Source organism: Artibeus jamaicensis, unplaced genomic scaffold (genome assembly GCF_021234435.1).
Source record: "Artibeus jamaicensis isolate MK-2021 breed Jamaican fruit bat unplaced genomic scaffold, CSHL_Jam_final contig_391, whole genome shotgun sequence".
Classification (NCBI taxonomy): Eukaryota; Metazoa; Chordata; class Mammalia; order Chiroptera; family Phyllostomidae; genus Artibeus; species Artibeus jamaicensis.
Window position 1 is genome coordinate 1,406,547 of NW_026521814.1, and position 14,350 is coordinate 1,420,896.

Consider the following 14,350-nt stretch of genomic DNA (forward strand, 5'->3'; position numbering starts at 1 on the left):
CCTCTGGAGCTCGGTCTCCTCATTTGTAAAATAAAGGGGGCTTGGGTTGCTTTTCCCTAAGGTTCCTTTTATCTCAAACATTCCATAAGGTTTTTAGTCTCTGACTCTAATTCCTTTCTATGGTAGAAAATCTACAACACGTACAACCGTAAACATCCTTCAAAGGACTTAAAAATAGTATCATTAAAAAAGCAGAAATATGGTGTCTAGATTAAACTCTACTGTTGGAAAGATGCTGGTAATAAAGGCGGCTAGTGGTCATGTGTAATCTTATAGATTTATAAGCTGAATTTGCTTTGGGGCGAGTCACAGTGAAAAAAAAAAGACCAGAAAAATCTCACCCTGCTCTTGTACATTATTTTTAAAAAAATATCAAAAAGATGGGGATTTCCTTTTCTGGATTGTTGTTCAATATAAGTGAGTGAGGAAGAATTTATACTTCCCAAAGAGGAGGAAAGATTGTCTCCCTTGCCTCGGCTTTGCTTTATTTTCCTCTGTTTTCATTTCCCATTCCTCACGCAACCTGGATATTACAGTTAGCTCATTCATTCTTTCCCTTAGTAAAAATGGGAGCTCCCGTGGTGGGCCAAGCATGTGCCAGAAGCTGAGGACATAACCAAAGAAAACATTTTCTAACACCGAGTGGAGCTACTTGACTTCAAAGAGCCTCCAGGGTCCCTGATCACTTTCTGCAATGGCTTGTTTCAGAATAAACAGGATCTTCCAGCTACTTTGGGGCTCCCAGGTTTTTGCAGGGTCTCAGCACATAGGATCACAGAGCTACTGGATGTGTGAGCTAGGAGATCATCTCATCTTGTGGATGCCTTTATTTTAAACATGATTCAGCTGGAATCACCAGAGGGGCCATGACTATCCTGGTGTCCCTTGGAGAGTTAATGAAAGCTCCAGATTCATTTGCTGATGTTATGCCTACTCCACCCTTCAGCCTCTTTGTCAAGTTTTAGTTAAAAAAGGAAATTAAAAGGTTCCTCCTTTTTGCTTAGGGGTCTAAGGCCGTGAACATGAGTAAAATAAAATTATGTACCATTGCCTGGAAATCCACTTGTGCATTAACCAGAGCTTTAGCAATCTGTGCTGAGTTTTGAAAGTGCACATTATCTGCAACAAAGAGAGAGAGTTAAAGTGCTGTTAAATACCAGAAAGCACAGAGTGACAATGTACCGCCTGGAAATGAGCACCAACAATTATCTAGTCATGCCGTTGACATTGTCAGCAGTGCGTAATCACACTCATTTATGGAAATGTCCCTGACTCTTAGGTACTGACCCTGAGCATGGGCATAGGAGGATGCTTAATGTTTCTTAAACAAAGTGATGCTGGCTCAGTATTTTTATGTGTAAGAGTCTTGCTTAAACCTCACCATCTGCTGTTCCGTGGATGAGAAGATAGTCTACATTTCTGAAATATTCTGCTCTTGCCATCACAGTTGAATTCTGGAAAAGAGGAAAAATTAACATTTTAGTTGCTGCAAGTTCTAATAGAAAACTAGCTAAATCATTGTGCAATGGACTTAGCACCAATACTGAAATTATGTATTGCTTTGGTTGATAAATATTTAAGAGTCAGAGCAACACATTTTCTTCATCATTTGCATTACTTCCATCTGATTCTTGGTTTGAAAAACTGAAAGTTTATGTGTCATATGTTACATATGAGTGAGACCTTAGGCATAAATGATGCCGGCTCAAGCTGTGTAGGGGTTGGGGGTGGGGAGAAGGAAGGGGAAAGAAAGAATAAAATTCAAAAGGAGTAAATTTCTTTCTAGTGAGGTGTTTTGCAGCTAACAAAAGATCATCACATTTGCTCGGGGACCCAGAAAAAGTGTGAACTCTGAATGGCAGCTTTAAAATTATTTTACACACTTGAAATAAATTAATGACCCAAAGAAAACAAAAAGTTCTTACTTTATAGTGCTCGAGATTATCATCCTTTGTTGGGAGACCCATGAATCGCTCTGTGTAGATTGATGCTACAAAATAAATAAGAATATGTTGTTTGCATATGGTGAGTGCCTTGTCATGAACCAGTGAGACCCCTGGTTCGATAACTGCCCCTCAGTGCCCCCGTGCACAGCTGCTGAGGAAGGGCCTTGCTTTCCTTCACTGTGAGGCTCCACCCAAGACTTTTGCTCTGCAATTTGCCTTCGTGGGACTAGAGAAATAATGGAGGAGGAGATTGTGGAAATAGGAGCATCTATCATTAGAAAGAGCTGAATTTTAGCTTTTTACTTCTACCCAAAGCCCATCAGTTGAGAGAATGTTGATAAAGGAATGACCCCATGGAATGACCTCATTATATTTTAAAAGAAATCACAAATGCAGCCACCTGTATTTCTTCCCTTAGTGTTAATTAATCTGGGATGGAAATATGTCCCCTAAATCTTCCTCCTCCAACATACATATACTTTTTTTTCTGAATAAAGATTCCTAAAAGTCACAATCGTCTCATTTCCCCCCAACACAGGGAAGAGGATATGATGAAATCTAATTTTCATACAGTTATTAGAGTTAATTCCAAATAATCATCCTTCATTGATATTAATCATAGAAATAGGCAACCAGGAAAAGTGTACTTCTCGAACAGATATTTGTTGTTCTGATTCCTGGAGCAATGGTACTGGAAGCTGCAAAATGGTGGTGTGGAGGGGAATTACTAGGCTCTGTCTGACTTTGTATAGGATGTGCTTAAAATCCAGCTATGTTGCAACCGTGAGCTTCCAGAAACCCAGTCACCTCTGACTATAAAGGTTTGTTTCAGCAGGAGGAACAAGGTTTCTGGAGAGAACAAGATATGTTGGATTTTGAACAAGTTCTTCCTCACTCTAAAATTTCTTTGATTGTTATGATTATAATGAATCATAACAATAACCTTGTTTATAGATCGTATTTCTCCCCAGTGATGCTGAGGTGAATTTTACTGTATCATTTATTTTCTTAGCAACCTCACATAAAGAGTAATTATGTGTTGCATGTTCTTTCAGCAATGTTTATAAAATGTTTCCATACCATAATATTCCCAGCTGGAGACTGGAGCTACTGCTATTCCACATTTGAAAAGACCAGTTCCGGACGCAAGGGCCAGTGACGAAACATAACCACCGTAGGACTGTGGAGACATTATTATGAGTTAGTCCCACTTTTACTTTCATAAACTCTCCTCTGTATTTTTATAGCAACTTTACTTGCAACAGTGCTGATGGGAGCTGGGAAACATGGATGGGGTAGATTAAACGTCTACCTTACACCCTTGGCAGTAAGCACTATGAGGCATAACAGAAATTTCATCCTTAGTAAATTATAAATACTTGGTGTGCCGATCAGAACATGGCAGGAGCAGTTTAAGGCACGGCTATAATTGTAATTTTTCTGTAAAAATTTCTCTTTTTTTCTCTTCTATATTTTTCCAACCAGGGCCTTGCTGCAGCAAAAACAGAATTTTACTTGAAAGAAATGAACCAAAAAAGATTATTCCTAAAATGTAAATGCAAGCTACTTCCCATAATTTGCAAAAGTCCTGTGAGGCAGAACTTGTATCTGTGTAGTTACTTATTTTCATAACAGAACAGCAAGGGAAGGACATAAGAACCTTGCAGATAGTTTAAGACACGGCCAGGGTTTTTGTATAATGTCATGTTACATATTCTGTTTTAAGGATTTCTGGCAGGCAGTTCAAATAAGAAAAAGCCAATGGTGTTTTTTTTAAAGTTTACATACCCTCCCATAAATCTGATAGGAAAGTGAAGAAATACACAAAGGAATACAAATTTCGGGGTAAAGGGCAGATTTAGCTTTCAAAAGTGGCTGGAGCCACTTTTCTTCCTCCAGCAATCAATAGGTAACTCAGAAATACGACCCTAAAAACAGAAGAGTCGTCTGCCCACGTCACTTGGAAATTGGAACCTTTTTCTAAAAAATGAAGACACCAGAGCATCACAGTAAGGCTGCGCCTGTCCCTGGAAGGCACACCTAACCTGTGTGCACTTGCCAGGAGAGTCCCTTCTGGAAACATGGCGCAAGTGGTGTTTCTGGGACGTGGGTCCTCCCTCCCCCGCCAAATGTGCTTGCTCAATTAGGAAGTGAGTCTCTGGGTTTATTTTGCCCCAATGCTGGGACATCCCTGCAAGTCATAGGAGGACAGTATGACTCTCCCACTAATGAGGTAGTTTGTGTTTAAAATATTATTACCATGAATTCCCAGAAATCATTTTCCTCAGGTCAGAAAAGCTCGTATCACCATTCGGTACAGAAAAGTCAGTCTTTAGAGAGGGCGAAAGAATGAGAGAGAGAGAGCTCTACAAAGCAAGAGAGAAAAACTGACAGACAGACAGACAGACAGGCAGGCAGACAAATGGGACAAGTCCATGGGCAGTGGTGGGGGTCTAATCTTCATAAAATACATGAAATGGAGGAATAAGCTAAATGACCTTGCTGAATTCAGCAGTTAAAGGAAGACTTCTCTAGTTTATAGATTTATGTTTCCCGCTCTGGCAAGTTTTGCTGAGGACCCTTGACTCCAAAACGCAGAATAAAGAGGTGGTTCTGATTGTACTGCTGGCTCTTTTTATCATACATGGAGAAAAACTAAAATAAGCTTTAATAGGGAAAAGATATATTTTAAAAACAGAAGAAACATTTGGACTTCAGAATCATGCCAGTAGAAATGTACTTGAAACCTATGTAATATTATTAACCAATGTCACCCCAATAAATTTTAAAAATTAAAAAAAAAGAAACAGAAAAAATATATTACAGAATTTTTTTGCTTTAAAAAATTTTTAAGTCTTTTTAGTAAGTGAAAATTTTCTATCAGGTTCAAACTTTCACCCGTAATACCAAAATAATTTTTTTGGTGAGTAGATTAGCAACAACTACTCCTGGAGCAGACCTTTCCTTCCTTCAGAATTGTAGGCTCGAATGAGAGCAGAGTCAGCCTGAGTCCTTTAGGAAAATCATTACTGCTTATGGTTCTGTTGGGAAAGTGTGTTCACTGCAAATAACAATGCTGGGACCTTCTCCTCCTCTCCTGTGCCCCAGAACAGAAAATAGCACGGGGGAGATTGGAAATTGAAAGCATTTGCACATAGTAAAAAGGGTTTTGAATATATCTGTTCAAAATCTTAGAAATTCTTAATCTGTACTTACTCCATGATTGGATAATAGTGCTATATATAAATAAAATTTTCATATTCTCAAGATGAATACAAACTATCTGTAAGAGCAAAACTATACTAGCAGCAGCACAACAAAAGAAGGTGTAGTTTAAATTCTCAGGCAGCTTAGCAAAACGATTCTTATTGTAGAAATGAAGGAGAAAAAAAGCACCCGAGTTAACTTTTTTCTGCTCTCCCTTGGGTGGGCCTCCAAGGCAGAGTGGGTGGCTGCCGCAAGGAAAGAGCCCACGGAGCAGATTGGCCATGAGAATTCTAGAATTTTGTCCTTTGCACTTAGACGCCTTGCCATTTTGCTTAAATGAAGGATATCTTTAAAAACATTTTTAGAAGGGCACAGAATTTTGAGGGGTTTATGGAATATTTTTATGTGAGCTATAAAGCACATTGGAACATTTTACCTACAGGCAATAATAACGAGCTAATGTTTGTATGGCCGAGATGATCACAAAGGTCCCTGTGGTCCTACACAATCTGCTTCCCTTCTCCCACCTCACATGTCCCCCTTGCTCGCTGGCCATCCTGATGTTCTTTGCACTCCCCAAACAGGACCTAGCCCCGGAAATTTGGCAAAGGATGCCACCCTCTACCCAGAATGCTCTTGCCCCAGAAATTGGCATGACTTACTTTCTCTCCATTTTAAATCTTAACACAAAAGAAAAAAGAAAAAGTTCACTTGTCCTTCTAACCTAAAAATCTACCCACCCTGCACACCATGCTCTTTTCTTGCTTTGTTTTTCTCCATTGCACTTAACAGCATTCAACATCCTAAACATTTTCCTTTTTTATCTTGCTCATTATCTTTCTCCCAACCATGACCAAACTCTAGAAAGGTAGAAATTTTTTTATTGTTAATGAATATATCACCAGCACTGGGAATATGATTTGAAACACAGTAGGAATAGAATATATATTTGTTTAATATATGACTATTCTATTAACTCATCTAACCCACAAGGTGAGTTAGTGAGGAAATTACTGTTGAGTTTCATGATGGGGAAACTGAGGCTCAGAGTAAACTGAGAGAAGTCACACGGTCGGTAAGCAGCAGTGGTGGGACTCTGTCCCGAGACACCTGGCTCTACAAGCCATGCCATGTCTGCTGCATCCCTACACCAGAGCAAATGTTTCTGGGGAACTTCAAGTTTAGAATTTAATATGGTCTCATTAGAGGTGCATTTGTCCTACTTTTACATCGTTGATCACACATAGCAATTCAAATTGCTTATAATTAGTCACTGGAAGAGAAAGGAACTAAGATTAAATCATGAACTAATGCTTATTCAACACCACCTGGCTAGGCCTATATTAACAAAGCAAAGCCTATAAATGTGGTTGTTATTCTAATAATTTAGGCAAAACCCCTGCTGCTCTTCAATTGTCAGAAAATAAATGCTTCAATTTTTCTTCACATAAACTAGGGTTTTACAACCTTGGTGCTGTTGACATTTTGGTCTGGATAGTTCTTTTCTTGTGGGAGTCTGTCCTGAGCATTGTGAGATAACTAACAGCATCTCTGGTCTCTCTTCAATAGATGCCGGTAGTACCACAGCCATTGTAACAACCAAAAATCTCCCCAGACTTTGCCAAATGTCCTCCGAGGCACAAAACAACCCAATTGAAAACACTGTCACAAAGACACTTCTTAGGCATAGTACTGGAAGCATAGTGGATATCTGATAAGCAGGTAAAAACAGGGCTACAGGACTTTGGTTTGTGTGAGCCAGAAAAAAATTCAAGTGTAAGGTAAAAATTCCTCTTCTCCTCTTCCTAATCTGGACAGTGGACGAAAACATAGGATATGCAGCTTACTGACCAACCGATTTCAAACAGTGCTGTGTGGTTAGCTACAGTGTATTTCTCAGACCAGTGACGTTTCTAACACTGCACAGAGTCAGGTATTTTCTCCCCAACTATGGAATACAATAATAGCTAAATAGCCCTCATGGTCATTCTCAATGTCTTCCTTTGCACCCTCTCCAATTTCCCATGGCCCCTGCTTATTACACTCTAAAAGAACACTCCGAGCTGACCTGTTCCCACCACCCAATTCACTGCCTAAACTCAGGCCCATGGTATTTTCACCAGTGTTACTGGTCTCTTAAGTCCTTGGCCCACTCTTCCCCTGCAACACCCAGGCCATCCTTTACTTGGCAGCCAAGAGTATCTTTCTAAGATACCAACTCCACTCTCTGTTGAGTTCTAGAGCACTTCTCAAAGAGGTATCCTGGAATCAAATACTTTTTGGTAATACTGTACTAGACAAAAATACAACAGGATCCTTTAATATTCCTTTAAAGAGCCTGCATACACTGTTGTATAGAAGGTATGATTTATGAATTATTAGACCAGAGAATCTTTTCTCAAAACATTTATTGGAACTAATAGAACACATTTAGGGTAACACCGACTTATAAGGTTAAATTCAGTTTAAACAACATCATAGTTTTATGATGTGGTAAAGTATTGTGCTAAACATTTGAGAAAAATGTTTAGCACAATACTTCGCTAAAAAAGACAAAGTCCATTCCCTTAATGAGCAGGCATTCTTGTGGGAAAAACCAATAGACAGAGAAGATAAAACACAGCAATTTCTATAAAAGCACTATAAAGAACTATTGGAGCGCAAAAAGTCATATCAGTCTTGGGTCTGAAAGGGCAAGTAACAATTTTCCATTGTGGAGTGAGGAATAGGTAGGAAGTAGAAGAAGATAATGGACATCGCAGGTGCAGAGAACAGGATTTACAAAATTACTGGAAGCACAGGCATAAGCAAAATTATTCAACAGGCGTGGGGAGAAAGATGAGACTGGAAAACTAGGTTACAATCAGTGTGCCAAGGGCCTGGCATGCAAGGAAATACGTTTGTACACTAGACTGAGGTCAATGTGTAGCCCTACAAAATATTTAAGCAGGAAAGCAACTCAGTAAGAACTGTGTTTTGTAACAGTAACTTTATTAGAAATATTAGAGCTTGTGAGGCCAAAGAAGTGAGGATAGTTAAGAGGCAATTGGAAGAGTTAAAAACTGGTACCATCCAACCTGTGGACCAAAAGAATCAGCCTTACCTAGGATCGTGTTCGAAATGCAAATCTTAATGTTCCACCGGGAGCACCAACTCACAATCGCGGGTAGTAGGTCCTTAGAAACTATGTTTTAACAAGTTCTCCAGGTGATGCTCATGTAAACCCACATTTGAGAAGCTCTGGTCTAATAAGGTGTGAAGAAACCTGAACTATGGCAATGTCAGTGAGTACAGGTTTTGATGTTTGAAGGTAGAATCGAAAGAATTTACTAACCGACAGAATGTTTGGAGTCAGGGAGCAGGTAAAGTTAAAAATAGCTCTGAACTTAATAACTAGTGTGGCCAGGTGTGTGGTGAGGTCCTTAATAAAGATGAGAGCTTGTTTTAAAGAAGACTATAGTGAGTTTAGCTTGGGCAAGTTAAACCTGAGGTCCCTGTAAGATGCTGGGAAAAGGTGATCAATAAATAGGTCTAGGAAAGGTGGGGCTCAGAAAGAAAACTCAGGCTAGTGGCAGGGATGTGGCAGTTTCATTATCCTGGAAACCACATGGGTTTCCCCAAGGACACGAAGAACAATGAGAGTGAAGGCCAGACCCAGAGAAACACCAACACTTGAAGAATAAATGGGGTGTAAAGACTGTTGGACATAGAAAAATGAGGAGAGAAATGTGTCACAGAGCTGTGGATAAAGCTCATTCTCCCTTATGTGGCCTAAAAGGACTCCTGTTATCTGGCTACCTACTTACCCAGACTCAGCTCACCTTCTTCATCATATGCCTCCTATTCCTGAAATTGCAAACATCCCTAAACAACCCAGAGCCCCCGTTCGCCATACTCTTTGTTAGCCTTAGCACCTAGGCAATGTGGTCTTCGCTCTGCCTAGAACACCCCTTAACTCACCTCCAGTCACCAAGCCCAGTGCCGCCTCATTTCTGAATCTCCTCTTGGCTCTGACAGCGAGAATTAACCACTCTTCTCCCTGGTTTTCTCCACAAGTTGTATCTCTTTTCACACTTGGGACATTTGCCGAGCAATTCTTTTTTTTTTTTTTGGCTATTTACTCTACTGGAGGTCCAGGGAGATAACTTACTTACTCATCTCGTCATCCCTAAAGAACCTCACAGAAGACCTAGTTGAGAGCCACTAAAATTTTTGCACATGGAAGAAACAACAAATGAGTCAACAATGAGATGGATGGATTAATAAATACGTATTGGTCTTACACTCAAAGAACTGATAAAAAAACAGAGTGGTAAGGTCTTTTTCCTTCAGGATCTCCCAAGTTCTCCTACTGATTAAGGGGCTGCTCAAGTGTTATATCTGTTAGCTGTTCCCTCGTTTCTTCTCCCACACATGCTCCTGGGGCTCACCTCACAGCCACTGCCATGTTGGAAAGGAAACAATAAAGGGGGCCTGATACACACTATTTCTTCCAGAAGCATTTGTACAGACATGGTGAGAAGGTCTTATTGAAGAATTTCAGACTGATGGATGTATTGCTGGGTGACGAGTAGGTTCCTTAAATCACCCCACATAGGTGCTTCTCTATGAAACTAATACTTAGAATTTTCCAGGAGTGAAATGAAAAGTTCCACTTTATGGTTATTTCAAAGCCTACAATAAAACCAAAGTAAAATTCTAAGAGAAATATTAATGATGAGATGTAAGTGTTCAGCTTAAAATTTGAATCTTTCAAGAATTTACTTTAGGAAACATCATAAAAATGGATGGTAGCAATAGTCTTATCTGAAATATTTTATTTATTCCCTTTGAGTCCCACCAGTGTGTTTAGATACTTAAATTTGATAGTTTTAAGAAAGAGCAAACGGCCTGAAATAACAACTTTCTACAAATCCGTAACAGCTCTTCACCTGGTCACTGAGCTGAAACTTGAGCCAAATTCTGCAGATTCCCTTCAATATTGGGCTTCATTCCTTCCATCTTGTGCAGGCCGCTCATAGAAAACAGCCAAGAAAAACAACCCGAGCACAAATGGCTTCCAATTGACTTGCAAATGTACAAATTCAGACCAAAAAGTGAAACAGAAAATTTTTCTTGAAGGGTAATTATCATAATTTATAGGGGGCAAATCTAAGTCCTTTCCAGTATTTCTCCAACCTTTTTAGTGACTTCATTGTCCATGACCAATAACCAAAACCACTTCCTTGTAACATGTACTTTATAAACCTGCACAGTTCTTCGTGACCTACAACTAGGAGACTGAATACTCCCCCTCTCTCTGATGGGCACAAATTACCATGAGTTCTGGTTAAAAAAATATTACTTTTCCCTCTACCCCCAAACCAAGCAAGATATGACTGGTGGAGGAGAGATACTAGGGAATTTATATTCTGAAAGCTTCTGTAATTTTACACTTTCGTTTAGCTTGTCATTAAAATAAAATGATGAAATATAAAATAAAAGATATATTAACCTTAAAATAATGAAGGGAATTCAACCTCTGATGAATATGGTTCAGTTCATTATACGGTAATCTGATACCAAAATATTAAGTAAAAGTGTCAGTTATAACTTAATTTGCTAAACAGGGAAGAAACTAAATGATTGAAAAAAGGGAACAACTTATAGCCATCACTTTGAAGCACAGATTATTAAAATTGACTGTTTTCATTGACAGATTAAATTATGTGCCAACATTAACATTTCATGAGAAACCTTATAAGCGAACAGTGTAGAAGATGATAATTGCAGAACTGAATAACAGGCATAAAACATATAAAACAACTCACCCAGCCCCATATGGCTATTCTTTTTTCATCAATGAAACCCATTTCTATGAATTTTCTAAAGTAAAAGAAACAAGTTTTTAGAATTTTAAGTGTGTACACATGACATTTACTTCATTACACAAGCATATTTAATCCAAAAATTTAATAGAAATGCTATATTGTCTTTGTTTAAACACATGCATAATCAGGCTACATTTACAAATAATTAAAATAATATTATCATGTTTTTGAAAAGGAGAAAAAGATCCTCTAGGCTCTACTGTACATCTACTGAGTGGTACTTTTCAGGCTGGGAGGCCTCGTATCCTAACTGTGTGGGTGGCTCTCAGAAACACAGCAAATAGTGTCACCATGCAAGGACCCTCTTTCCAAATCCCCGGCTGTAGAAAAAGAGGTTTCTCTTGTTGCTATTTTGTCTCATTAATTTCTCATGACCTTCTTAGATATTAATCACCCTCTCACTGTTGTTTGCATTCATCCGTGGAAAAATAGCCATCTCCATACCATCTCATATGTTAGCATCCTGCATTCATCCTGGTGTGGACAATGATTTGCATCTTTTAGGATATGAACATGATCCAGCAGAGCTCCATCACCGCAGAGCCTCCATTTGAACACTGTTTTGAAAATAAATCTCTGCTCAGGAGCAAGGGGCGTGCTGGAGGGTAACCTTTAAAAGTCAGGGGAAGCCCTCAGAAATGTACCTCTGCAAGGTTGGTACAAAAAAGAAAAAAGAGAGAGAGAGAGTGTTTTAAGCTAATTTATTTCATGCTTCCTCCAGAGGGCTAGTGTTTGTGATTTATAAATTGTGATTTATTCTGGGAATAATTTGATAAAAACTCAAGAAACTTTCAGAGAAACAGAAGCAGTGAATGAAAAAAATAACCGAGGAGCGATTGCAGAGGCCGGGGACGCAGCAGTCACGGGAAGGAGGGGGGCAGTCAAAGTGGCCCCATGGCCCCAGAAAAATACAACTTTTTTGTTTCCTTCAGTTATGTTAATGCTCCATCTGATTCTTCTTCTAAAGCAGGATGGAGTGGTTTTCATTAGTTGAAAAACTGAGTTTCCTACAGTGACCATTTTGCTCACTGCATCGATTCGACGTGTACATCTCCAACGCGTAGAGTTGGGCAAATGCCCGGGACAAACAGATGGGAAGAAGCCCCGTCAGTCACAGCTTACCCAACACCGAGTCTGAGGGACATTGGAGAGTACAGGGAAGAAATGCAGTAGCAAATGGAAAGTTGCTACCTGTGCGGATGCCATTCATAGCGAAGCAGAGAAAATGTGCAGCAAACTGTGGCATTCTGGCAGTTCTTCCACAAACTTCAAAAACCAAAAGAAAGAAGAAAAGGTGCACTTCCTTCACTAAAAAAGTCAGTTTGCCACTAGTGATTGAAGACAGTTCTGGGCCATAAAACCAAACGCGATTTTTATGGTTTTCCAGAAGCTAGTGATCATATTGCTTTCATCTAGGGTAAAAGCAAATAACAGGTTATATATGGGAACAGGAAATTCTTAACAGCTCCCTTCCTAGGTTTATTCTGAAACGATGACATTTACAGGAAGTGATAGCGCAATAGTTAACATGGAAATGAAACATTAACACTTAACGTGGCAGGACTAGGTGAAAGGCTACCTAGATAATCCGAGCACATTGAGACCAACAAGGCTCTATAAAATTTACCTCCAAATTCTGAAGAGCTTCCAGGAGGGTTATCAGAAATACTGTTGGTAATGTGGTTAAATCAACAAAATGTTAGTAACGAATGAAAAAACATGTTTTTCTAATTGAGAATGCTGGACTGAACTTTACAACTTTTCTCTCATAAAAATGGCCCTAGCCCAAAGGTCAATTTACAATTCTAGTTGTTATTCTGTTTTGGAAATGTTCTTATTGGTAACATGTATAACAGTATGATATAATGTATTTTTATCACATAATTCTTCCTTACCATTAACCCTTAAGTTATATAAAATTTCAAAATTGTGGGAATGTCAAAAATGCCAGGTATCCTCCAATGAGCAGAATTCACTCTATTACCAATGGAGTTTCATGGCTCTCACATACGTAACATTTATAGAGCAACTGGAAGAGAGCAGGTTCTAGTTTTAGTTCTTCTCTGACCTCACAAGCATCTCCTTTGAAAGATTTCTTTTGTATAGTTAAAAGTTGTGAGGCTGTATGGTTTATTTTGTATTTTTCCTGCTTTCCTTTGTTCGAATCTATTTATCGGCCCTGACTAGTGTTTACTGTTATTTCCAAACATGTATATATGATTTCCTTTTAGTATATAAAAATTTATCCAGATTAAATTTTGTAAGAGATTCACAGGGACAAATTGCCTTCTTTGGGGGGAAGGTAATTTGAGAACTATGACAAAGAGATCAAAATCCCATTTCCCTAGGTCAGACATTCAGTGTCAGATTCCTAAAACACCTCTTGGGGAGTCATGTGCCTGAGTTATTCCCAGGATTGTGCTCATAAATCTACCCTTTTTAGCTTGTTTTCGCAAAGCACTGGACTTCAAGCCTTCCCTTTCACTTTCGTAAAACCAAGGCCAGCCCCAACTGGCATCTCCACATTGTTGCATATGTCCCTTGAGTGGGCCACTTAGCTGCCCCTTGCCCGCTAGGATGTTTACTATAAGTTTTATCAAACAGCAATGCTGTCTCTTTAGAGCATAGGTGGTTTCCATTTTACAAAGATTGTAAGTACATTGAAAATAGGGATTGTACACTGGACAATTTTATACAAAGTATATTGCAATGGTGTGCATGAGTATTTGATTTTGTTGAAAGGCTGAGTACATGAGTGAAGATATGCCTGATCTACAGCAGGAGACCTTCTTTAGGTTCCATCCTAAAAATGGCTCATTGAAGATAAAGGTAGCCAAGTAATAATGTCTCTGGTCCATCTTCAGTTCTAAATGCCTAAGGTATTTAAGTCATTGTGAAAATCAGGAAAATTTGTGGCTTTCTTTGCTATACATTGAACATCAAAAATAATAATTTTTGTTAAGGTTTATAGAATGGGCTTCAGGTTTAAATTTTCATTCCATCTAACGAACACACTAAGAAGCTATCTTTTCTGTTTTTAAGATATTCTTAAATTTGAATGCTGTATTTCTGGTGGCAAATAAATAGACAAGAATATAAAGCTGTCTTTGGTTGTTATTGCTAGGTTGTGGTGATGAATAGTGATGCTCGTGAGATTGTCTGTTAACCAATACCAAAACAAACCACTTTTTAGCTCTATTAATTTTGTAAAATATCTAACTGAATTACAAATGACACACAATTTACATCTTTGTCTTTTGAAGTAGTCCCAGGATTTACATGTCTTTGGTGTTTATTGCATGGTTTAAGTACAAATAGATTTGCCTG

General features: G+C 38.8%; 1 protein-coding gene across 1 annotated transcript in view; it reads right to left on the minus strand.

Annotated features, from left to right (window-relative positions):
- FAP (fibroblast activation protein alpha) overlaps positions 1 to 14,350 on the minus strand; it is a 73,346-nt gene that overhangs the window by 637 nt on the left and 58,359 nt on the right. The window contains exons 21-25 of the mRNA XM_037140397.2: positions 10,964 to 11,018; positions 3,027 to 3,126; positions 1,926 to 1,990; positions 1,382 to 1,454; positions 1,046 to 1,119 (exon numbers count right to left, since the gene is read on the minus strand). Of these exons, the coding sequence (XP_036996292.2) occupies positions 1,046 to 1,119; positions 1,382 to 1,454; positions 1,926 to 1,990; positions 3,027 to 3,126; positions 10,964 to 11,018 (367 nt within the window). The remainder of the gene's footprint in view (positions 1 to 1,045; positions 1,120 to 1,381; positions 1,455 to 1,925; positions 1,991 to 3,026; positions 3,127 to 10,963; positions 11,019 to 14,350) is intronic.